This window comes from Poecilia reticulata, linkage group LG23 (assembly GCF_000633615.1).
Source record: "Poecilia reticulata strain Guanapo linkage group LG23, Guppy_female_1.0+MT, whole genome shotgun sequence".
Classification (NCBI taxonomy): domain Eukaryota; kingdom Metazoa; phylum Chordata; class Actinopteri; order Cyprinodontiformes; family Poeciliidae; genus Poecilia; species Poecilia reticulata.
Window position 1 is genome coordinate 15086038 of NC_024353.1, and position 22687 is coordinate 15108724.

General features: G+C 38.4%; 1 protein-coding gene and 1 long non-coding RNA gene across 4 annotated transcripts in view; both read left to right on the plus strand.

Moving 5' to 3' along the window:
* The window catches only part of LOC103459640 (anoctamin-4), a 70165-nt gene extending 50152 nt beyond the window's left edge, over positions 1-20013 (plus strand). For all 3 annotated transcript variants that reach the window (XM_017302754.1, XM_008401391.2, XM_017302753.1), the window contains 23 exons: positions 1128-1228; positions 1956-2000; positions 2083-2214; positions 2296-2402; positions 2628-2683; positions 2806-2927; positions 3575-3709; positions 4028-4124; positions 4954-5014; positions 10819-10901; positions 11032-11172; positions 11775-11939; positions 12121-12157; positions 12338-12449; positions 13520-13577; positions 14113-14210; positions 14918-15060; positions 17025-17177; positions 17249-17396; positions 17511-17630; positions 18241-18346; positions 18540-18773; positions 19486-20013. In XM_017302754.1, coding sequence (XP_017158243.1) covers positions 1128-1228; positions 1956-2000; positions 2083-2214; positions 2296-2402; positions 2628-2683; positions 2806-2927; positions 3575-3709; positions 4028-4124; positions 4954-5014; positions 10819-10901; positions 11032-11172; positions 11775-11939; positions 12121-12157; positions 12338-12449; positions 13520-13577; positions 14113-14210; positions 14918-15060; positions 17025-17177; positions 17249-17396; positions 17511-17630; positions 18241-18346; positions 18540-18731 — 2412 coding nt within the window. In that variant the 3' untranslated portion in view covers positions 18732-18773; positions 19486-20013. The remainder of the gene's footprint in view (positions 1-1127; positions 1229-1955; positions 2001-2082; positions 2215-2295; positions 2403-2627; positions 2684-2805; positions 2928-3574; positions 3710-4027; positions 4125-4953; positions 5015-10818; positions 10902-11031; positions 11173-11774; positions 11940-12120; positions 12158-12337; positions 12450-13519; positions 13578-14112; positions 14211-14917; positions 15061-17024; positions 17178-17248; positions 17397-17510; positions 17631-18240; positions 18347-18539; positions 18774-19485) is intronic.
* A 516-nt stretch (positions 20014-20529) lies between these two features.
* LOC108165873 (uncharacterized) lies at positions 20530-21995 on the plus strand. The gene is made up of 3 exons (XR_001776202.1): positions 20530-20546; positions 21404-21472; positions 21798-21995. It is a non-coding gene; the product is annotated as an uncharacterized LOC108165873 (long non-coding RNA).
* The last annotated feature ends 692 nt before the right edge of the window (positions 21996-22687 follow it).

Consider the following 22687-nt stretch of genomic DNA (forward strand, 5'->3'; position numbering starts at 1 on the left):
ACTTTTTTACTTTTACTTAAGTAAAATGTTAATGTGGTACTTTGACTTTTACTTGAGTACATTTTTGACTGTGTATTTGTACTTTTACTTAAGTACATTTTTTGAGTACTTTCTCCACCACTGTTGATCACGTGTCTTATCGCGATATATATTGTTATTGATTTATTGTCCAGCCCTAGATCTTAGTGCAAAAACCTTCATATACTCACAGGTGACTTTTTTAGCAAGTTTATAGGAGCTTGTTTGAAGTCAAGAGAGTTTTTCAAATATCATAAGTTAAAATGTCTGCTGGCAGAATATTTCACTGATAACTAGTACAGAATTAATGACTTAGAACAGGCTCCTATATCTTGCTGAAAAGTTACTCATATGTTTTGTTTTATTTCAAGTTTACTAAGATATTTGCTTTAGAAAGTAGATCAAAAATACTTGATAAGATTTTGTGTTTTTAGAGAGTGGCTACTATTTACCAAGCAAAATTATTTTGATAGCAACTGAGTAGCGTTTTATGAAACAGCTTGGTCTGTTTCATGACGTAGAGGAACATTAGCCTGTTCCTCTCTTCAGCTCTTAGTAGAAAGGGACAGAATGCCATCTTCGCCTCCACACCCAGAATATTATTAAGGTCTTATGAAATTGTGTTTTGCCTTAATTTGGTTTTATAACACATTCAGTCTTACCAACGCAAATCTTAAAACGCTCTGTGCTTTAGTGCCAGCTTTGAAATCCGAGGATAAGAACTCTACTCCCACCTCAAAATCAAGAGATTTGATGATGCTGCTGTGAATTCGTCTCTTGGAATTGTGAAATTTCTGGATCATCTCTGATCTTTCAACCCCGTCTTTGATGTTGCAGAACCCGTGTCGCGATTGGAGCATCTAGAGGACGATCAATGAAACTCTTTGAGCTCTCAGCCGTGGGTGTTTCTTTCACGGAGTCATTTGGTTATTTTTAGATCTCCTACTAGTCGTTTGCATATCGTCATACTTTAAACGAAACACCCACGCTGCTGGAACGTACGGAGAGGACAGGATGCTGATGCCGAGAGGCCTGAGGGAAAGTAGCTCTCCGCGGTTACTGAAACTGTTTTGCTTGGTGTGTGTTTGTGTGTTTGCTGTTCTGCGCAGGCCTCTTTAACAAACAGCGATGTGATCTTCCTGAAGGTGCATGCGCCGTGGGATGTTCTCTGCCGCTATGCGGAGCTCATGAACATCCGCATGCCATTCAGGTGAGAGTTTTCAGACATTATGCAGTCATTCATCTGGGAAAAAAAAATAGCATTTGGCTTACATCTTCACTGGGGCATCCATGTTAATGTGATAAACTATACCTGCTCTTTGATCCTGATTTTTAAAATAATAAAAAATAATAAAAAAATTGTTTTGTTTTTTTCACGGTGAATGTTTGCCCTCAAAATCTTGTTTTTGGGATTTTAATGGAACTTCTCATCTTGTTCAAATCGATTTATCTGGTTACAAAACAAAGTGAGGCAGGTTTTTAGGGCTCCTTGTTCACATGTTTAAGTCTGCCCCCAAAGTATCTATTAGCCTAATATTTGGGCTGATGGTGGCTCCAAAATTTGACTTTGTTGTCCTTAAGTCACTTGGTATCGAATTGGGTGGTCTAGCAAAACACCCAGACAACATAATACTACCACTCGTACAATACTCAAGCTGGTTAGCTTCCTCCTTTTCTTGCTAGCATCTTTTTTTTCTTGCTAGCTTCCTCCTTTTCTTGCTAGCATCCTTTTTTTTCTTGCTAGCTTCTTCCTTTTCTTGATAGCATCTTTTTTAGCATTATTAAATCTCAGTAAGGAAAAAAAAAAGGTTGTATGCTTTTTCATACACATCATTAGTCACATACCTTAGCGGTATGTGTCCGTAATTACAGAACTTAATACCATTTTATCCCTGAGCTCAACGTTTTCTAAACCTTTGATTGTCAATCTTTGCCAGGAGGAAAATCTTTTACATGCACAGACGACACAAGTTTCTGAGCAGGTCAGTGTGGAAGTTTTCAGAATCTGCCCGCAAACGTCCAACTCAATAAGTCTGGTAGTTTTAAACGTAGCCTCTCCTCCAGGATGGAGAAGCGCATCAACAAGTTTCGGGGATGGCTTCCCCGCAAACCTATGAAGTTTGACAACGACACTCTGCCATACTTGGAGGAGAACGAAAGCTTCACGGCTCCCTTCAGTCGATCGAGGATCCATCAGTGAGACTTTTTTAACTTCGTCTCTTCTCTTGTGGTTTTGAAATCTTTTACATGTGTTTTTCACTCCGCCTTTCCTTTCAGTTTCATCATCCACAACAAAGACACGTTTTTCAACAACGCCACCAGAAGCCGGATCGTCCACCACATCCTTCAACGGGTCAAATATGAGGAGGGGAAAAACAAGATGGGTGAGTTTCCTCTGGATATTCAAAAGTCACAATTTTTTTTGTACTTTTAAAACTCAGAAAATTTTTAAAAGTCGAAAATTTTCTAGTTTTGAAATGTAGAAATTTCCACGTTTTTTTCTAGAATACATATTTTTTATTTGGTGGGAATTTGTTCTTCTTCATACATCTCCGTGGACACTAGGCCTAACGTAACATCCCTACCAACTGTTTCCTCTCACTTTGCAGGACTGAATCGTCTTCTGACCAATAACTCGTACGAGGCGGCGTTCCCTCTTCATGAGGTAATCACAGCCGCCTTTCTTTGCGGCTCTTGTTGTCGCTCACCTCCACCGCCTGTTTTCAGGTCTTCACTGCTCGCACCGTTCGGCATGTTCAGGATTTTCTTGTGTTTGAACCGCACCAGGGCAGCTACCACAGCAAAAACTCCATCCGGACCCACGGAGCAGAGAACCATCGGCACCTCCTGTACGAATGCTGGGCCTGGTGGGGGGTCTGGTACAAGTACCAGCCGCTGGACCTCATCAGGTGAGCAGGCAGCTGTGTTTCATGTTGCAGTTAACAGAAAATATTACAGTGGGCTGTAGATGCAACAATACAGTGCAACCTGTATTTGGGCTAATTTTCAATCTTAACCCCAGGTCTGTGCAAGAACTGAAATTTGATGAAATCCAAACAATACTTTAATCTATTTGGGCCATTCTATATAAGCCTAATACAGGCGGAATAAATTTGCTTTTAGATTAGTTTTTAGATTAATCTCAGAAATTTTCAAGAAAAAACTTGGACATTTTTGAGTTTGAAAAGTCCAAAAAAATAGTTTGGGGAAAAAAAAAAAACCCTCAGAAATTCTTGGAAATTTTGTAGAAAAAACTTGAAAATATCTGAGTTTCACAAGTCAAACTTTTTTTTTTTTTTACTTTTGGGAGTTTTTTGGATTACAATAACTATTTTTTTTTTTTTTACTTTTAAAACTCAAGAGGAAAAAAAAATCTGAGTTTTTTCTAGAAAATTTCTTTTGTAGCAAATTTTCAACTTTTCAAACTCAGAAAATTCCTTGCTGTTTCAAAATTCCTGAGATTTTAGACAGAAATGTCCCTCTCGTTCTTTCAGTCTGATCTGCTGTGGCCCTAACGCACCGTCGTACTTCTTAACTTCCTCTGCTGCTGTTTCAGGAGGTATTTTGGTGAGAAGATCGGTCTGTACTTCGCTTGGCTCGGCTGGTACACCGGGATGCTGTTCCCTGCCGCCCTGGTCGGCCTCTTTGTGTTTCTCTACGGGGTTTTCACACTGGAGCACTGCCCAGTCAGGTAAACATTCAAACTTTTTGTATAAATAATGCCTTGTAAGTTGTTCACATTTTTGTTGGTAGACCAAGACAAAGAAATTCCTCGTGGAAAACCTAGTTTTTGACATTTTCATACAAATAAAACCTTAAATCGTGGCTCATGTGGATTCTTCCTGAGTTAAAACTTTGTAGAGTCACTTGCAGCTTCAGCTGTAAATCTACTTTTTACGTACATTTTTAACCCCTCCTCCTCCCATGTGTGGTCTAAGACATGAAACCCCCAGTGTAAAGGATGAGTTTGTGTTTTATCCTGGTTAATTGGGTGTTTGCTTTTCTCCAGTAAAGAAATCTGCCAGGCCACCGACACCATCATGTGTCCCATATGCGACCAGTACTGCCCCTACCTGAGGCTGTCAGACAGCTGCATCTACGCAAAGGTACGCTCAACAATCAGAGGAATAAATGTGGTACTTTGACTAGGCCTGTCGCAATAAGTAATAAACCAATTAATCACATGAGAAATTGAAATGAACTCAATTATTTCCATTTGCACGATTTATTGCTTTTCTCTTTTCTTTCTCTATTTCTACCAAACACTGGATGACCAAAGTTTTCAGTTTGGTGCTTTGGTCTCAACTAGACCTTTTTTTTTTTAAGGATAATTTTGTTTACAAAGACTTCATCATTGTTTTCTTTTGTTTTTGTTTTTTTTGGTGTTTCTGTTTTTTGTTTATTTTGGATATTTAAAAAGTTCTAGTTCCAGTGTTAAATGTTCATTAGAATTTAAAGTTTATTGACATTTGAGAACATGTTCTTGCCATTATTATGTCTTTACCATTATATTACTTGAAAATGGTCTCAAAACAGCAATGTTATCATTTATCGTAACAACTTCTCTGACAGTTTATCCCGTCCCGTAAAATTTGTTATTGTGACAGGCCTAATTTTAATGAAATGTTTATTCTTTTCAGTTATGTTGTAGTTGTTATTGCGTATGTTGCTTCTTGCTATTCTACTACTAGATAGTAAAGAATAATAATAATACATTTAATGTTTAATCCTTTAAGTCTCTTTTGAGGTAGCATTTAATGAGTAAATAGACATATAGGCTCAACAACAAAGATATTTATTGCTTTTAATCAGTTATTCAGCCATCAGATTGGTGCAAAGTGTGATTCTACCCATTCTGCTTTCAAGTGTTTGAGGAAGAACTGATCATTCATGCATTTGTTTGACAGTAAAACAAAGCCGTGTCTGTATTTTTAGGTCACCCATCTCTTTGACAATGAAGCGACTGTTTTCTTTGCCGTATTCATGGCAGTGTGGGGTGAGTCCCTGTTAAACTGTTCCCCAACATTCCCAGTGTCTTGTGATCTCGTCTTGTCGCCCGAGTTTAGCGTCACCATCAGGCTAACGGCTCAATTAAAGCTGAAATTCAAATCTTCAAGCTGAACTGCACTGTTGGCGTCAGCGAAATGCCTTGTCCTCCTTGTCCTCTTGCGGTTTTTGCTTCTTTTTGTGACGCAGAAATGTTTCAGAACATCAGACTAAGAACGCCTGAGTAAATACACGGAGCTGCTTTTCTCAAGATCATTTCATTTTGCCCTGAAACGTGACGAGTCGTGGCTGTCCTGTCTTAAATTGATGTGCGATACGGTGTCAGTGCAAATCTATTTTAAGGTGAGGATTATACGCTTTAAGCCGCAGCTCAAAACAGACGCTGTTTACCTCAAATCGCACGTTAGGTTCCTCATTGGTCGAGAGTCCGGGCTTCTATCTCCTCTATCCAATCAGAAGTTGTTTTTTTTGCTTGTTTTTTTTTTTTTAAATCTTGATCACTGTTGGAATGTGAAACACAGGAAGGTTTGGGACGAGGATATTGATTCAATCACGGAGGAGACGGCTAGACGGAGACTGTGATCAACATGATGTGAGATTAAATCAAAATACTGGAAAACTAATATTAGGCTGCAAGATTATGAAAACTGATGACATTTTTTTTAAATTAAAATATATTAAAAAAATCTTAATAACTGTTCATTTTAGTCTCTGTTACCTTTTTGGTGACCTGGAAAAAATCCTGCAGATTGCAGGACTGGAAACATTCATTTTTAAACCGTTTTTCATCAATCTGTACTTTTTTTTTTCTCAGTTATTTCCTTCATTAGTCATTAATAACATGTTGTTTTGCATTTAAAGCATGCATCTACATAAAATACCTCGACAAATTGCATCTTTTGGATTTAAAGTTTTAACACAGAGCAAAATTGCAGCAAAGAAGTACAAAAGGATAAGATTAAGTCATGTTTTAATACCTTGCATAACCAATGTGGGTAAATTATAATAAGCATCTAATACTCACTTCATGATAAAAAAAAAAAAAAACGGACTAAATTCTTGTCTGTGCTTTTTATTTTCAAAATCTTTTTTAAAAAAATTAAGCAATCTTTGAAGAACACTTCTACGACCTGGTTTTCTTTATTTCAGTTTGTGAAAGTTGGCAACGCTAGATGCTGGCTTTGGTTAACGGTTAGCTAACCACAGTATGTTTACAGTGACTGAACGTCATTTGTATCTTTTCCGTCATTGTTTTTTTATTTCTACGAGGCACAAAATCGATGAAACCGCATTTTCACAATTAGCCAAAAAACATTTTTATTAGCCAATTCTTCCAACATGACAGGCTGAGAGGCTCTTCAAAATAAGAGCTCTAAACCATGATAAATCATGTCGCGATTAAAGAATAACAATTTCTTCCATTCATTTTGTCAGATGAAGTCACATGAAAAATGTTGTAGTGTTTTAATATTTATGGACAATTTAAATCATTTTTAGTTTTAATCATTAAAAAACTTTGTTGTTTGAAATTCCACTTTGTTTTTTTTTTCATATTCAATGCATATTTGCATCAGTTGCATATAAAAAAAAGACAGAATGACTGAATCACAGCAGATTCAAATGAAAAAAAAAAAGCTATTATTTCATCAATGCTGTACAAGGTCCCAGGGTATAGATGGTGAGTGTGCAGAATCCTCTGGATCTTTGTAGTTTTCTATTGCACAGGATGTGGAATGTGATATACCATCAGAAGAATCATTGTAGAGCAAATGTGGGTTCTGTTTACAACCCTCAGGGAAATAGTATGGGGGCCCTAAAGGGACACAAATAAGAACAATATCAATTTTATATCCTGAAAAAGTCCAAATGAAATTCACTGCGGGCGAATAAATCCAGAATTTTTATATGTCCTCTTAAGAACTGCTGAGTAGTTTAATAAAATACAAAATTAGACTAATTATAAGTCAGCAATACATTCACATATGGTTCATACACATATGTGGTAGACCTACAGAAAATAGTAGGTTTCAGAATAAGAGTGACTGAATAAAAATAAATGCTAGATTTCTATATTTGAAGCAATTATGTATCACAATTAGGTGAAGTGGAAGATCTGTCACATAAAAAATCCCAACAAAATGTGGTTGGTTGCCTTTTATTTATGCAGGATGGGCATCTGGCTGTGTCTGCAGCCCTTCTGTGTGCATGTTGAATCAAACACGAACCACTGCAGCAAAATCACTCACCGCTGAGCTTGTGAACAGAGTCTGGTTGTTGGAGAGCCTCCTGAACTCTTCGCTCTTGCCTCCAACATCTCAGCATGAAGAGCAGGACGAAGCACAGCTGCAGGGCAAAGGTCAACACGCCCAGCGCTATGATGGTGCTGTTGCCTGTTGAGGGGGAGGAACAGAGAACAGGCAGACAGATTTACACTGCACACCATTTTCAGTATTTTCGGGAAATACAAGTGATATGTTGCTGCGGCAACTGTGTCCAAATAATCTATGCGTGTGGATGTTGTCCTCATCCCAAAGGAAATATTCTGGCTCATATTCTGGCTCTCAGTTCTAATTCATCTCAAAGCTGTTCTGTGGAGATAAAATCTGGATTTTCTCACACCAAACTCGTAAATCCATGTCTCTATTGACCCTGTGCTTTACTGCGCGGCCTTGTTGGAACATTGGCATCACCAAAGTGAACCCGACTCCTGAAAAACAGCCAAACGCCACAGTGACTTACACTTGACACAATGGATGGAGACAAGTGCTGTTCTCCTGGCAACGGCCTGAAAAAGACATCGAACACGTCTCTGCTCTTTGCGTCACAGCGTCGGACGCTTTGCATGAGAATTGGAGATTTAAAGGTTTGGAGTCGGCTGCTGGGACATGGAAACCCGTTCCATGAAGCTCTCTATGAGCTGTTCTTGAGCTAATCTGAAGGCAACACCATATTTGGAGGTCTGCAAAAGGTTGCAGACCTCTTCACTCAACGTACCTGACCACCTCTCTGGGATTTTACGTAGCCTACAATAGGGGTTCCCACATTTCTACCTGCTGCGGCGTCCCAAAGAGCAGGAACCAATGACAATGCTAACCACAGATAATGCTACAATGTAAAAAAACATCAAATTCACTATTCAATAATAATGACATTACTTTAGCATAAATGCTGCCTCATACCTGAATACAGATCCTGTTGAACACGTTTGTGATTTGAACAAAACAATGAGAAGAAATGACTTACATCCTGTCTGTATCTCGATCTTAAAAAGCCATAAGCTGAATGTGTTACTTTAAACCCAGAGTAAAATTATCCAGTTCCAGTAGAGGTGATAAAATGTGATCCAGACTCATTATAAGGTGTAAAATAGCCCTTTAGCACCAAGTAGGTCCAACGTTAGCATTAGTGGCTAACAGTTCACCAGACCTGGTGCTCTCACAGAGCTTAGAAATTATTATAATCTTGTCCATTCTTCTTTTTCTGTGGTTTCTACAACTGTGATCATCGAAATAAACAGAACAGCTCAAAAACTACTTTCCTCTGACTTAAAAACAAGAGTCAAACATAGATGGAGGTCACCATCATATTCTGGTCCCTTAAAAATAATGTACACTTACATTAACCGGAAAGTCGACATGTCAAGATATAATATTTTAATCTCACCAGGTTCTAGGTTTGAGTAAAACAGATATTCAGCTTTTAGGAGATAATTGAAAATTGTCCAGTACCGACTGACGATGCAGCGACTTCCCTGAAAGCGATGTCTGTCTGTACGACGGCCAGCGTCAGGTTCTGGTTCTGGTCCTGAATGAATCCCATCGCACCGCTTCCCAACCTGAAGCAAAAAATAAAATTAAATAAATGTTTACATAGCTAAAAGTTTATTTTAGCTGAGATTTAATTTACCAAAATATCTGTCAATAGCAAACCTGTGAAGTTCCGCACTGTTATGAGCTGCTAGGTCAGAGGTCAGAAAACTATGTAATGATTTTTACTCTGATTCATGATAAATCAAATTTGTCTAGAGTCGTAAAAGCCTGCAAGACCCTTTGTGAACTATAGTTAAATTAATGAACTCAAGATTTATTATTGATTTCAGGCTTTAGAACAAAGAAATAAACCTTTAGGAGAAAACAAAACTACATCCTTGACTGAAACATTTAAAATTTGTGTGGAAGTGGGAATCTTGCGAGGATGGGAGCAGATCGACGCTGGCTAAGAAGTTCAGAAAACAATCATTAATCTGAATGACAGGCAGAGAAAGGCTTCTCCAGAGAAATAGGTTTTGGTTCCATTGTGCAGAATACATTTTGATTCAAATAAATGCTGCTAACTTACAGGGAGATGAGTTCAAAACAAGAAAAACTCCAAACTGCAACTTACAGATATTATGCAACGAGCAGCAGTCGTGGCATAGACTCAAAACATCCGATGAATCTGAGATGAGAGAAGTTTTGCAGCAAGGGGAAACTCAGACGGAAAGCGTACTGACCTCGCAGCTCTTCTGCTGTCCCGACGGATATAGTTTGGGTTCACTAGCAACGGAGAATGTGCTCAAATCCCTTCATTATGGCCCTCCGGTACTTGCTCCCTGCTGGCTCCCAGTGGAAAGCTGGGCCCTTCCCAGACACAGCTGAGCCTTTCTCTTTCAAAACATCCCACTCCTCTGAGGGCTAATTGGGGATCTGGACGTGGCAGAGGGACAGAGCGCAGTGAAGAGGAGGGTAGAGACTGAGAGAATAAAGGGCAGTGATTAGAGCAGAGGGGCAGGTAAACATGTTCAATGAGTGAGCTATCCACAGGACTTTGATCAGAGACGCACCACTCAACCTCTGCCTCAGGACTTGCTCTGGGAATAACCTCCACTTTATAGTCGTTAAAATGATTGAATCAGGCTTTTTAAGTGCAAACCTAATCATGTTCTTCAGGATGGGTTTTGAGGCGAACTGAGTAAACCCACATCTAGCTAAACTTGACATGGGCGGGAAATTCCCGGTTCAGAAAATTGAGTTTGTTGTGAAAGTTTGGTCTGGAAATATTTAACAGCTTCGTTGAGTCCAGAAATGTTTCCTCTGAGCGACAAACGTTTTGCAGGCGACTTCCAAGTCCGTGAGGTTGGAGAACCTCCAGGCCCGTTCAAGTCCGGTGTCAAATTTGGACCTGAACGGTTAACATGTCCCTCGCTCTGAAGAAACATACTGGAGAAATGGTGCATTTGTAGTACAGTTGATGTGAAACAGCAATAGAATACTTTATTAAATAAGAAATAAACATTGGATTAATATTTACTGTGTTGTCTTCAGAGTACACCAATCAAGAGATGGTTTCATTGGTCACTTTTGTTTCCATTTCAATTGCTCAAAAATGTACCAGCACGTATAACAACAGCTGTACATACGAGTAGAACACTTTTTAATAAGCAAATATTTGTCACCTATTAAGAAATAAATGTTTGTAGGATAAAACAATTATTTACTTACTTTTTGTTGATGGGTCAGGTTGCTACAGCAGAATTGAACTGTATGAGGTCCTGGTTTCAAAGCGGACGAGGTGCAACGATAATTATCAGACAAAAATGAAATAAAAAGGGAAAAAATGCCAAAGAGACGACCAGAATCACAGTAATCTTGACAAATACGTTATCACTTTAAAAAGAGAAGGCAATTAAATGAATTTGCCTGCTTTGCTGAAAACCATGTAGCAGCTAAGAAAACTCTTTAGCTGCTAATTCTTTTTGCTGCTTCATTAAAACATGCAATGAGAATAATGAATGTACATTTTTTCTTCCTCCAGCAACAGTCTTCCTAGAGTTCTGGAAAAGACGGAGAGCTGTCTTGGCCTACGACTGGGACCTCATTGACTGGGAGGAGGAAGAGGTAAAGGATTTTACTCCCGTCTTTGTCCTCTGGGTTGATTTGCTGCGCATCTAAAAACTCTCGTTATGCGGTTCCTGCGTTCTTTTGTGCATGAATTGTTGCACGAACTCCCCTGTTTTTGGTCATTCAGGATGAAATCAGACCCCAGTTTGAGGCCAAATACTCCAAGAAGGAGAGGATGAACCCCATATCTGGAAAGCCAGAGCCCCACCAGGCCTTCACCGACAAGTACAGCCGCCTTCTCGTCTCATCATCTGGAATATTCTTCATGGTGTGTCTATGAGACATCAATTAAATCTGAATACAAATCGCACTTCTTAATTTCACAATTTGATCATTTAATGTTTCAGACATAGGCTCTCCGACACCTAATTATGTATTTATATGTATTTTTTAAAATCTATTTTAGTTTTCCTAAGATTAGAACAAAGTACCTTCTAGTTTGTTAAATGTAATCTTTCAAATTGAACTAAATACATCTTCCTTTTACAGTTAATTTTAAGCTAACATTTTGACAGTAAACTTCCATGTATGTTTCATCTCCTGTGCCAACCATTCAGCTGTGAAAAACGCCTGGGTGGACATAGCCCCGCCTTCAAAACGAAGCTCCTCCCTAGAGCTGCAGTTTAAGAGCGTCCAGCTCATAGAGCAGCCGTCTCCTGTGACTAAATGGAGCTAACAGTCGGTCTCTTTGTATTCAGAGGTTGTATGTTTAGTGTTTAGCTGGAGTTCCAAGTGAGAAAGTTGGAGCTCGTGAAGCAGCCAAAAGTTTAGCATCCAAAATCCGTCTTTCTTTTTTTTTGCTGTAGCTTAGTAAAAACTTAGCATCTTTTCTCTTACACAGCATGTTTTTGTGTTACTCTGATCTCCCAGATACTGGTGGTGATCGCAGCCGTGTTCGGCATCGTGATCTACCGCGTGATCACCGTCAGCACCTTTGCCGCGTTCGGCTGGGCGCTCATCAGGAACAACTCTCAGGTGGCAACTACAGGCACGGCAGTCTGCATCAACTTCTGCGTCATCATGCTCCTCAACGTGGTGAGTCAGTCACGCACCGCTAACTTTGTGTAGCCAAGAAACAAAACGTTTGTTTGCTTGATGAAGCCCTTTCTGCGTACAGAGTTCTGCAAAAGTATTTGTAGTTAGTAATTTTTTTACATTTTTTGTCACGTTATTTGATAGACAGACTGATGTACTGAGTTCCTATTTTTTTCCACAGCTTTATGAAAGAGTTGCCCTTTTCCTCACAAATTTAGGTGAGTGCACTTTAAGACATGTTTAAGTCTTAAAATGTCATTAACATAGCTCCTTTTCTGTGCATTTTACATCTTCAGTTGAGCGACAATCAAATCTGTCTGTAAACTTGTCCATGTTGGTGTTACTGAAACCTGGAACCTAAATAAACTGCACTTTATTTCTTTCTCGTGTGGCTACAGAGCAGCCAAGGACGGAGTCAGAGTGGGAGAACAGTTTCACCTTCAAGATGTTCCTTTTTCAGTTCGTCAATCTCAACAGCTCAACTTTCTACATCGCCTTCTTTTTGGGAAGGTGAGGAAGTTTAGCATTCCGCTTCTTAGATACAACGTGACTGAAGTAAATGTAGAAACAGCCATTTTAGTATGACACTAGTAGTGCTATACAGCAAAATTAGATTTTTTTTTTTTTGAAAAGCAACAAAAAAAAATTCTGACTGAAAATGAAGTCAGAAAAATAAGGAGAAAATTATTTGTAAATACTAAAAAATAAAGTTGAAATAGAAGTATTATTGATGTTGCAAAAGAGCACTGCTAATCATTTTTGTAGTACATCTGGAGAGCTAACTGTATATAATCTCAAATGTACAGCAAAACACCCACTGCCAAAATGTACATCATTTGTTTTTTAAATAAATGTTGTCGTATATTTTTAGTAAGTACGTTTGTGGGCCACAGCCCTGCTTTGGTGGCTGAGGGAGCTAGCAACTTTATTTCACTTTCTGCTGATAAAATTATAAAATGAGCACACTGCTTTCTTTTAAGCAGAGATGCTAATATGTCATTAGCAGGAGAACTGTCAAAGAGGAAAACGTAAGCACAACCTTCCCTTTTCCTTCCTGTTTATCTAAATGCTAGCATTAGCTCTGCAGCACCTCTACGCTAGCTGACACTGAAAGTTAAAAAATAGCACTTCACTTTATAACTAGACACTTTTAACAAGAAGACTGAACAAAACCAAAAACCTGCCTGCCTCAAGAAATATCTATGAAAATATAACCAAGTCATAGAAATGTGTTGGTGATTTTAGCACATCGCTAGCACTTGTGAATGTTTTGTATCAACACATTGCTTGTTATTGTGAAAGGCCATTTCAGAAACAGTTACTTATTTTTCAGTCATTTGATGTTAGCAATTTGCCAATAAGCTAATTTTCTTGAACAAGCTAGCACATTGTGGATACTTGAATTACATACAGGTATTAATGGTGTTAAAAAAAAACTCCTTTAGTGATGTTCCTCTGACGTGAAATAATAGAGTTTCTCTGTATCAAACTCATACAACATTTTCAGCCCTTTATTGATCACTTACTGAGTAAGTACAGATGTTTGTCTGTGATTGTCAGTAATATTGTTTTATTGGCAGATTCACCGGTCGGCCAGGCGCATATCTACGCCTCATCAATCGCTGGAAGCTGGAAGAAGTAAGTTGTCCCATGAGGGCGTAGCCAAGAATTGTGGATTCATGAAGATAGAAATTAGAAATTGGGCTATTACTGTAAACCCATTCACCAAGCATTTAACCCTCATCTCTAGTAAGTGCTACTTCTGGGAACATGCGAGGAAAGTAAAGCACTGAGGTGGTCCACTGGGACAGAAGACCTGAGCGGACACTTTTTGCTGCTGAGCTAATGTGCTCCCTCTTGTGATTCTGCAGCTGCGGAAATGGAAAACTCCTCTAATGGGATGAGGACAGTTCAAGTCAGCCTTTTGTAGCCGTGCAGAAACATGACTGTGCTCACTGGTTCATGCTGTACATTTCCTTAAAAATCATTTTGATGACATTTTTGCCAAATAAATGTTTGGCAAAAATGTATGAGGTTCCATCATACTGGAATTGATTCATGCTCCCAAGTAATTGTTACTAACAGAACCAAATGGACTAATGATAACTCTCATTAGTGTTCAGGTTTTTTTTTGTCTAATTACTGATCTAATGTGTTTTTGTTGCTGCTGCAGTGCCATCCCAGTGGCTGCCTGATCGACCTCTGCATGCAGATGGGCATCATTATGGTACTGAAACAGACGTGGAACAACTTCATGGAGCTTGGCTACCCGTAGGTTCAGGTTCTCTTCATTTGTTTTTTTTTTTTTGCTCAGTTTTGTTGTTGCTCTGTGGATGGTCCTAAACATGTTCTATATTTTGGACCAATTCGGAACATCTAATGCTTCCATTGCGTGGCAGGGGTTGAAAACATTTTGCCGTGGGCTCATTATTTCACATCATTGTGGGGGGTTGGGAGGGGTTGAGAGCTTCCCACCTATTTTGAGCATTTCACACTTACTTAGTAAGTGTGAAATGCTTACTGGTGTTTGATTGCGGTGGTAGTGTGTCTGGCTTCTGGGTGCGATAGAGTTGTAGAGTTGATGAAGCAAATGGGAAGACTGAAGCAGGGCTAACCACACTGTCAGGAAAAAAAAAACCTTGCTTCTGCTCTCACTAATCACCTTAAAAGAACAAACCATGGCCTACAATATTGGCTCCATGTGGATGGGGATTCCAGTTGGAGAGAAGTGCGCACACCTCCAAATTGTGCATATGACCATTGGTTGAGGGGAAAAAAAATAGTTCAGCAGCAGTTCAAGAATAAAATGTGCCCAAATAGGTCCTGACACCCTACTTTGAAGATAACGGAATTGCACAACCGTGACTGATTTATAATCATTTTTAACAACAGTAGAATGGACAGTAAACTAAATAAACACAGCAAACTCTACTTTAGGAGTGACATGACTGTTGGGTCGCCTTGCATTGTTCTTCCAGGCTCATCCAGAACTGGTGGACTCGACAGAGGTTAAAGAGGGAGCACGGCCACATCCCCAAGGCCAGCCTCCCCCAGTGGGAGCGGGACTACAACCTGCAGTCAATGAACGCTTACGGACTGTTTGATGAGTACCTGAAGATGAGTAAGTCGGTCCTCTATTCGGTTTCTGTTCTATATTCAGCCTCGCAGACAATATTTCATATCGGGGCTGGATTTTGAGATGACCTCGTATGCGTTACACGGTTTAATCTCTTCCAGTATCATCAAAATATTCAAACAAAACATTTTTTCATTATGGAGCTGATCTGCTGTACATGTTATGTAATTGTGACATCCATCTGCTCCGGTATTTGCTGCTGCTTTCCTTTCTCTTCACAGGACATGTAAACACTCTTCTTTTCCGTTTGCGTCAGAGTGGAATAAATTTTAGCGCGGATTAATTAACAAGCGTTATGGGAATGATAGGAATGGATTTTCATAATAAAACTCTGTTGAGAAATAGCGCCACACTGTGGATTATTTTGATATGTGAAGTAGTATTTAAAGCTATTTCAGTTGTTATCATGCAACAAGGGTTTCATTAAATAACTCACAATCAAATAAAAATATCTTTGTTTTAATAAAGAGTTTATATATTGCGAGACTAACTGCATCAAGAATACTTCCATCTAATACTACAGTAGCTTTTAAATTAATGGGAAACGCCCATCTGGCTGCTTGGGTAACTAACACATAATAACATTTATGAAAACTATTTTTACCCCTAAATATTGTTGTTTTTTTAATTCCTTAAAGTTCTTAAAATCAAGTTCTAAGTCAAGATTAAAACTAAAATCTGTTTGTGCTGACATAGTTTTTTTTGTTTGTTTGTTTTTTCCAGTGGTAAAATCATGCCATTCAAGTGAGACAGAAGTTTGTTGATCTTTGTGAGTCGGAGGATAAGAAAAGGCTTATTGCCCGACTGTCCATATCTACAGTCGGGCAATAATTAAAAAAGTTTAAACTGTGTTCCTCAGGGTTCTTGGCCCCATTTTGTACATTCAATATTACACGACTCTTTGCGATATCGTCTCTAAATTCCATAACAATTTCAAACACTGACCAGCTGACATCCAGCTCTTCCTTTCCTCTAAACCCACCTAACCTTTCTCAAACATCTCCCTGTGTAACTGTCTGAGATGAAATGTCAGCTCGACACAAACCTCTTCTAATTAAACAATGACAAAACTCTCCAGATTGGAACAAAGTCAGCTCTCTCTAAAGCCTCATTTTTTTTAAATACAATTATTGCTACCATTTCCCTTTGTGTTGAGGTTAAAGGTCTGGGGACTAACTCCACTCAGCTCACATTGATACATTACAGAAACCATCTCTGTCCATCCCTGACTCCCAGCTCCAACAGTATACTCATTTACTTAATGACGGTCTTCTTCATTTATTATTATAACTCTTCTTTTCGGTCTCGCTCTCTCATAACTCTGCCACCTAAATCTCCAGAACCTGCTCCACTAGTCATATGACTTGTTCCTGATCTCCTATTCCATACTGAATTCACTTCAAAAGCAGTCTATAACCTTGTTTCTCCAAGCCTCTCTGAACTCATCTGCATCAACACGCCCCCTCACATTCCAAGGTCTTCCTCCATATGTAAATACGCCACCATATTTAAATATGCCTCTTTGAGACCGAGTGTATTGTATGTGAAAATGATTGATGTTCAGAGATCATTATTGACTGTCAGAGAAAGCCTGGAAGAGATAGTAAGCAAGCGTACAGATCAATCACACTGGAAGATTACTTGGGGGAGAATCGATTGAGCAGAAATAGAAGCAGTTATGTAGTCTTAGAATGGAACAAGTAAATCAAACAACGACGAGACTGGATAGAGCTGTCAATGAAGGAAAACCTTAGCATTGTTTGAAGGGGATGGTTTGGAAAGTTTCTTTCTTTTGGTTGACACTGTTACTTAGATTAGTTGTTATGGTGAAGTCGTGAACGTGCTATTGTAGATCTGTAAGTAAATTGGATGATAGAAGATCTTGGAGCCGAAACTACACCTACTGCACCGTTCAACCGATCAACGAAGACGTGCTGTCTTTGTCTCAGTTTTGCAGTTCGGCTTCACCACCATCTTCGTGGCCGCATTTCCTTTGGCTCCTCTCTTAGCGCTGATCAACAACATCATCGAGATCCGTTTAGACGCCTACAAGTTCGTCACCCAGTGGCGGCGACCTCTTCCATCACAAGCCAAAGACATTGGTAAGGAAAAGGCTATATATTCTTCAGTGAAAAGACGCTTTATTTTGGTGTCTAACTATTGTTTGACTCAGGAATCTGGTATGGCATTCTGGAGGGTATCGGCATCTTGTCAGTCATCACCAATGCCTTTGTTATCGCCGTCACCTCGGACTTCATCCCTCGTCTCGTTTATGCCTACAAGTATGGACCATGTGCCGGTCAGGGTCGAGCCGGGGAGGGGTAAGAGTTATCTTACCTCATAAGAGTTCATCTTTTCTCTTTGTTCCATGTTGCATGGTGTATAATGTCACTTTCAATGTATGTGTTAAGTGGTATTTCTTTTCTTTTTCCCAGGTGTATGATGGGTTATGTAAATGCCAGTCTGTCTGTCTTCCGAGTTTCTGACTTTGAGAAGAGATCTCAGCCAAGAACCAATGGTTCTGAACTTTTTGAAGAAGCTGTGAAGTACTGCAGGTGAAGTTTAAAGGACCATATAATCTGTGTGGATGTGCCCGAAACACCTGAAAAAAGGGGAAGCCTCAAAACATGTTTTTACATATGTTTTAGACATGCAACAATTAGAGTTCTGTGGCGATTTCTGGTCTTTGGTCATTTTGATTAGCATCACATTGTCAATTGAAGTTGACATTTTAATCCTTCTTCAGCATTTTTTTCTTTACAACTAGCAAAACCAACATGGTGAGCATGACTTCTTATAAACATCAATCATTCTGTTGCTCTATCGATCCTGTTCTGAACTCTAAGATATCCAAAATGCTAACAACATTTTTAAATGAATAATTAATTTAAGCGTCTATTCACCCCTCACCGATGCTGAAAATCAATAACATCAAATCTTCTTCCCTCATCGACAACGTCCACACTGAAGGTGTGTTTTAACTATCGGGAAAGGATTGGGTTTTCAACTCTGTAGCTAATTTTTTGGTGCATCTCTAATATTTTGCATTTCCAAATACAAATACAGAATATGTCTTTCCAAATAGTAGGAGAAATCAGACAAATGGGAGTGGTTTTTGTGTGACTTCAATGATTGTTTGTTTGTTTGTTTGACCTTACCCAATAGGTATCGGGATTACAGGGAGCCTCCGGACTCAACTGAGCCATACACCTACACTCTGCAGTTCTGGCACGTCCTGGCAGCCCGGCTGGCGTTCATTATTGTTTTTGAGGTCTGTTTGTGTTGATTCTGATTGTGTTATTTTGTTCTTGTTGCAAACAAAGAATCTGAAAAATCTCGCCTTTATTTTCATTCCAATATTTTTATTCCTCATGTGTTCAGTATTAGTTTAGCAGTCGAGTTCATTGACACATTTCACTGAAAATGGGGTTCTGGCTCTCCGAATTCTGATTCCGTTTCCACAGCATATGGTCTTTGCCATAAAGACCCTGATTGCGTACCTAATCCCGGACCTACCCAAGGACCTGCGGGACCGGATGCGCCGAGAGAAGTACCTGATCCAGGAGATGATGTATGAGGCCGAGTTGGAGCGACTGCAGAAGGAGAAAGATGAGAAGAAGAAGAAAGACAGGGCCCACCATAAAGAATGGCCTTGAATACAACTGTCTGCTACATTGTTGGATTGGTTGTAAAAGAAAGTAATTATCTTCTTTGTAAGATCATTAGTGTTCTGTTGTTTTTTTAATGTTTTTAAAACTAAGTCAATTACATATTCAATATTTTTTCCTCTATTTTTTTCATGTGTCGTCAGATACTTCTTTTTAACACTTTTAAGGCCAAAAATGGCTTACAGAAGTGATTTTGGGCTTTTTTACTGCATTGTTCCAGATTGAACTGACTACCATTGCAGATCGGTCGATGAAAGACATAAACAATACACTCAACCACCACACACCCCTCAAAAAAAATTTCCATTCCTGAAATAATGATTGCTAATCTAATTTTTTCTATGAAATGATTCAATAAATATTTGAATATAATGCTAAAACAGAAAAAAAAATTATCTGCAGCTGAATTAAAAAAAAATTGAAATAAAAAATATGAAGTCGGTCTATTTCAGACCAACATTAGTTTTATTTATTTATTTTTTTACCAAATATTTGATGGTCATTATAGAGAGCTAAATTAAGGCCATAAAGCTTGTTGAAAAAAGCAATTGAAATTGAAAAGAAATCTTGAATCTGATATGTAATTTTGAACATTTCAGATTCAAATCTCTTTCATTTTGATTTTTCTTTTCTTTTCAATAAACTTTATGGCTCCAATTTAGCTCCATAGAAGATACTTTAAAATAAGCTTTTTCTCATTTCCAGGCTTTCAATTGATATTTTTTTTCTTTTTCTTTTACAGTGGAGGAGTTCTGCATGTACTGGATCGTCAAGTCTTCCTCCTGCCATGTTAGACCAGCACTTCCTGTTGGACAATTACAGAACTGCATCCAACACAGAGCGACCATGGAGCCTCTGTGTCAGAACTCCTCAGCACATGGGACTTTTAGCAGCCAATTTTGCAACTTTTTCTCTCTTGTTCAGACTTTTAGCAGCATTTGGCTTCAGCTCCTGAATGTAGATTACAAGCAAGAATAAAACGTTATTCCTTTGTAGGCGACTGGAGCTGCTCTGCGGAGCGTAACGAATGATGAACCTTGTTTACATTTCTCCTTGTTTTAGGAGTTAACTTTTTTTGTTTTTGCTTTATTGTAAATAAAATGTTGAAATGAATGAATGTCAGGCCGTACGCTCTGCTGTAGTGTAGTGCAATAACAATAAAAGTCACATAGATGAGGTCTCTTCTATTGATGCTGCTGTGGTACTTTCTACAGTTTGCTGTAAACAGGCTCAGATTAATACCTGCAGTAATAAACATTATTTATTATGAGTCCCTTTGTTTTATTTTTTATTAAATGTTGAAATTGATGCTAATGTTGTTAGAGTAATATCTTTCAAGACAATTGCAAAACAAGTCATTCTAAAAAGTAGTCAATTTCTAAGTCAAGCTATATTATTTTAAATGATAAATATTTAGCTGATTTAATTTTGATGCTTTAACTTGAGTCAGCTTTTATTATTATTATTGTTATTACGATTAAAATTATTTTTGAAGTCTCAGTAAATGCTTCACATGGTACCATAAAATCCAAGACGAATGTTTCACGTAGGAAGATCATTAGTGGCGCACGTCCTCCTCTTCGTTGTTAGTTATTTATTTATTTATGGAAAATAAATGGCCAAAATAAATGAGGCGACAATTTAATGTTTATACAATAGCGTTAGCACAAACTGTTGGTGTTTTCTTGTGACTGAGTTGTTCTTAATCATCATAAATCCATTTTGGTCTGAGCACCTCTTGGATTAGCTGTAGCTTCGTCGTCTGACACCGTGGAATCTGGATTTCAGAGTTAGCTACACCTGGTAAGACTTCACTTCTAAACTCTTGAAATGAGTTTAGAAATATCAAAATATTTAGCAATATTTTATGCTGAAATATTGTGTTTATGTCTTTCACTATTATTATTTTTCAGTGTTGTTTGTGATCAATTTTGTTAATTTTTATGTTTATTTTAACAACTGCGTGAAGGGTATAGCAATGAAAATTCGCTTAATTTTAGCTAAGTCGGGCACGGCGCTCAGCACGCTCATTAATGTGCACTGACAAAAATAAATAAAATTGAAATTTTGATTTAAAACTAAACATAATGAACTATATTAAATGAATGAATTAAAAATAACTAAAAACAAACATATATATTTGACAAAATTCAGAGCAAGAACTTTTTGAAAACGTGCTGTTCTCTTTTACACCACCAGATGGGGCTCGAGCCCGTTTCCAGTTTAACTATGGCAGCTTCCGTTTATTTGTTTTTAAATGTTAAAATTGATTGTAATGCTATTAGAGAACAATATCTTTCAAGACAATTGCAAAACAAGTTATTTTAAAAAGTAGTCAAGTTCTTAAGTCAGACTGTATTATGTATTTTATGTCCACTATCTATCTATCTATCTATCTATCTATCTATCTATCTATCTATCTATCTATCTATCTATCTATCTATCTATCTATCTATCTATAAACCTGTTACGGCTTAACATAGATTAAGGTGAATTAATTGAATGTAAAGTTAATGGCTTCTATTTAATTAACCTGACTGTACCTAAGCAGCCCATTGTGATAGCTTATGTTGGTGTTAAATTGAGAAGAGGGGAATCGTGAGATGTGTTGAGCTTCCTAATCGTTTTTAATCCGCTCATTTCCCCACTCTATATTTCAGGAACGTTTTTACTGACTGCTGTTCTCTCACCACTCTCATTGTGACCGGCAACGTGCTGCGGACATTCCTGTAGGTCCATTTTATTTCCCAAACACGTGTTTATCCAACAGGATATCGTTCTGAACATCAAAGTAATCATAGATTAGAGATCAGAGGCTTGTCTTCCAACATGGATTACTCAGCAGCAGCAGCAGCAGCAGCGCTCCTGCAAAAGAAAAAAAAATCCTCAATTTTCATTAGTAAAAGCAGGGGACAGAAGAGGCAAACTGTTTTGTTCTCTATTGGTGCAACTCTTCTCCCCTATAAGAGGATTATCTCTGACATACGCTCAGGGGTTACATAAGGCTGCCAGAGGATAATATCTGACATTTCCTCATATCCTGTGTTTTGGCAGCTCCCGCTATGTGGAATTGGTGTAGCTTAATGAGGTATGGCGAAACGGTGTCTGTGTGGCATAAAAGGCAACAGGACCTGTCGGCAAGAGAATTAATCAGAGAAACACTCAAGAGAGCTACCACGGTGGTGGCAGCATCATGCCGTGTGGATTATTTTTTTGATATTTTTTTAAACAAGGAAGCAGGTGGCAGTTGATGGAACGCTAGATGGAGCTACATGGGAGAAACCCAGTAGGCTCAGCTATGTTGGATAAACACGTGTTTGGGAAATTAGACTGGCCCAATCAAAGTCCAAATCCAGTTTTTTTTAAAAAGCAGCAGTAATTCTAGAAAATCTATGCTGAATCCAGTTTAACACATACAGAATCTCAGCTGCAGCTGCAGTACAGGTTTTTTGACTCGATCTCGCGTAAAGGAGGCACCTGCAGAGCTGTTGTCAGTCGGTTGCCATGCCAACAGGTCAGTGTGCAGCATTCAAGAATACTTTACTGATCCCAAAGGGAAATTAAATGTCGTTGTAACTCATATAATTAAAGAGTTATTGAATATGGTGATGGCAAAGGCAACCAACAACACTAGCTGTGTTTCCGTGGACCCAAAAAATTGCACAATTTGACATTTGTAAAAGAAATTAGCTCAATGAAAACTTGCTAATTTTGAGTTTCTGTTAAGGAAAGGAAAAGAAAAGTTTTGGTGAAAGGATGAGGTGTTTTTTTTTTCTTTTCTTTTTTTGGAAGCATCAAAACTGGTTATTTTGTAAAACAGCAAAGGAAACAACTTCTTTTGCATCACAAAAGTCACATGATCAACAATCGGAAGTTGTTGATCATGGCAAAAACCACGATGACAAGCAGTAGGAGGACGATGGTGCAACATGTTTTTCATTTAC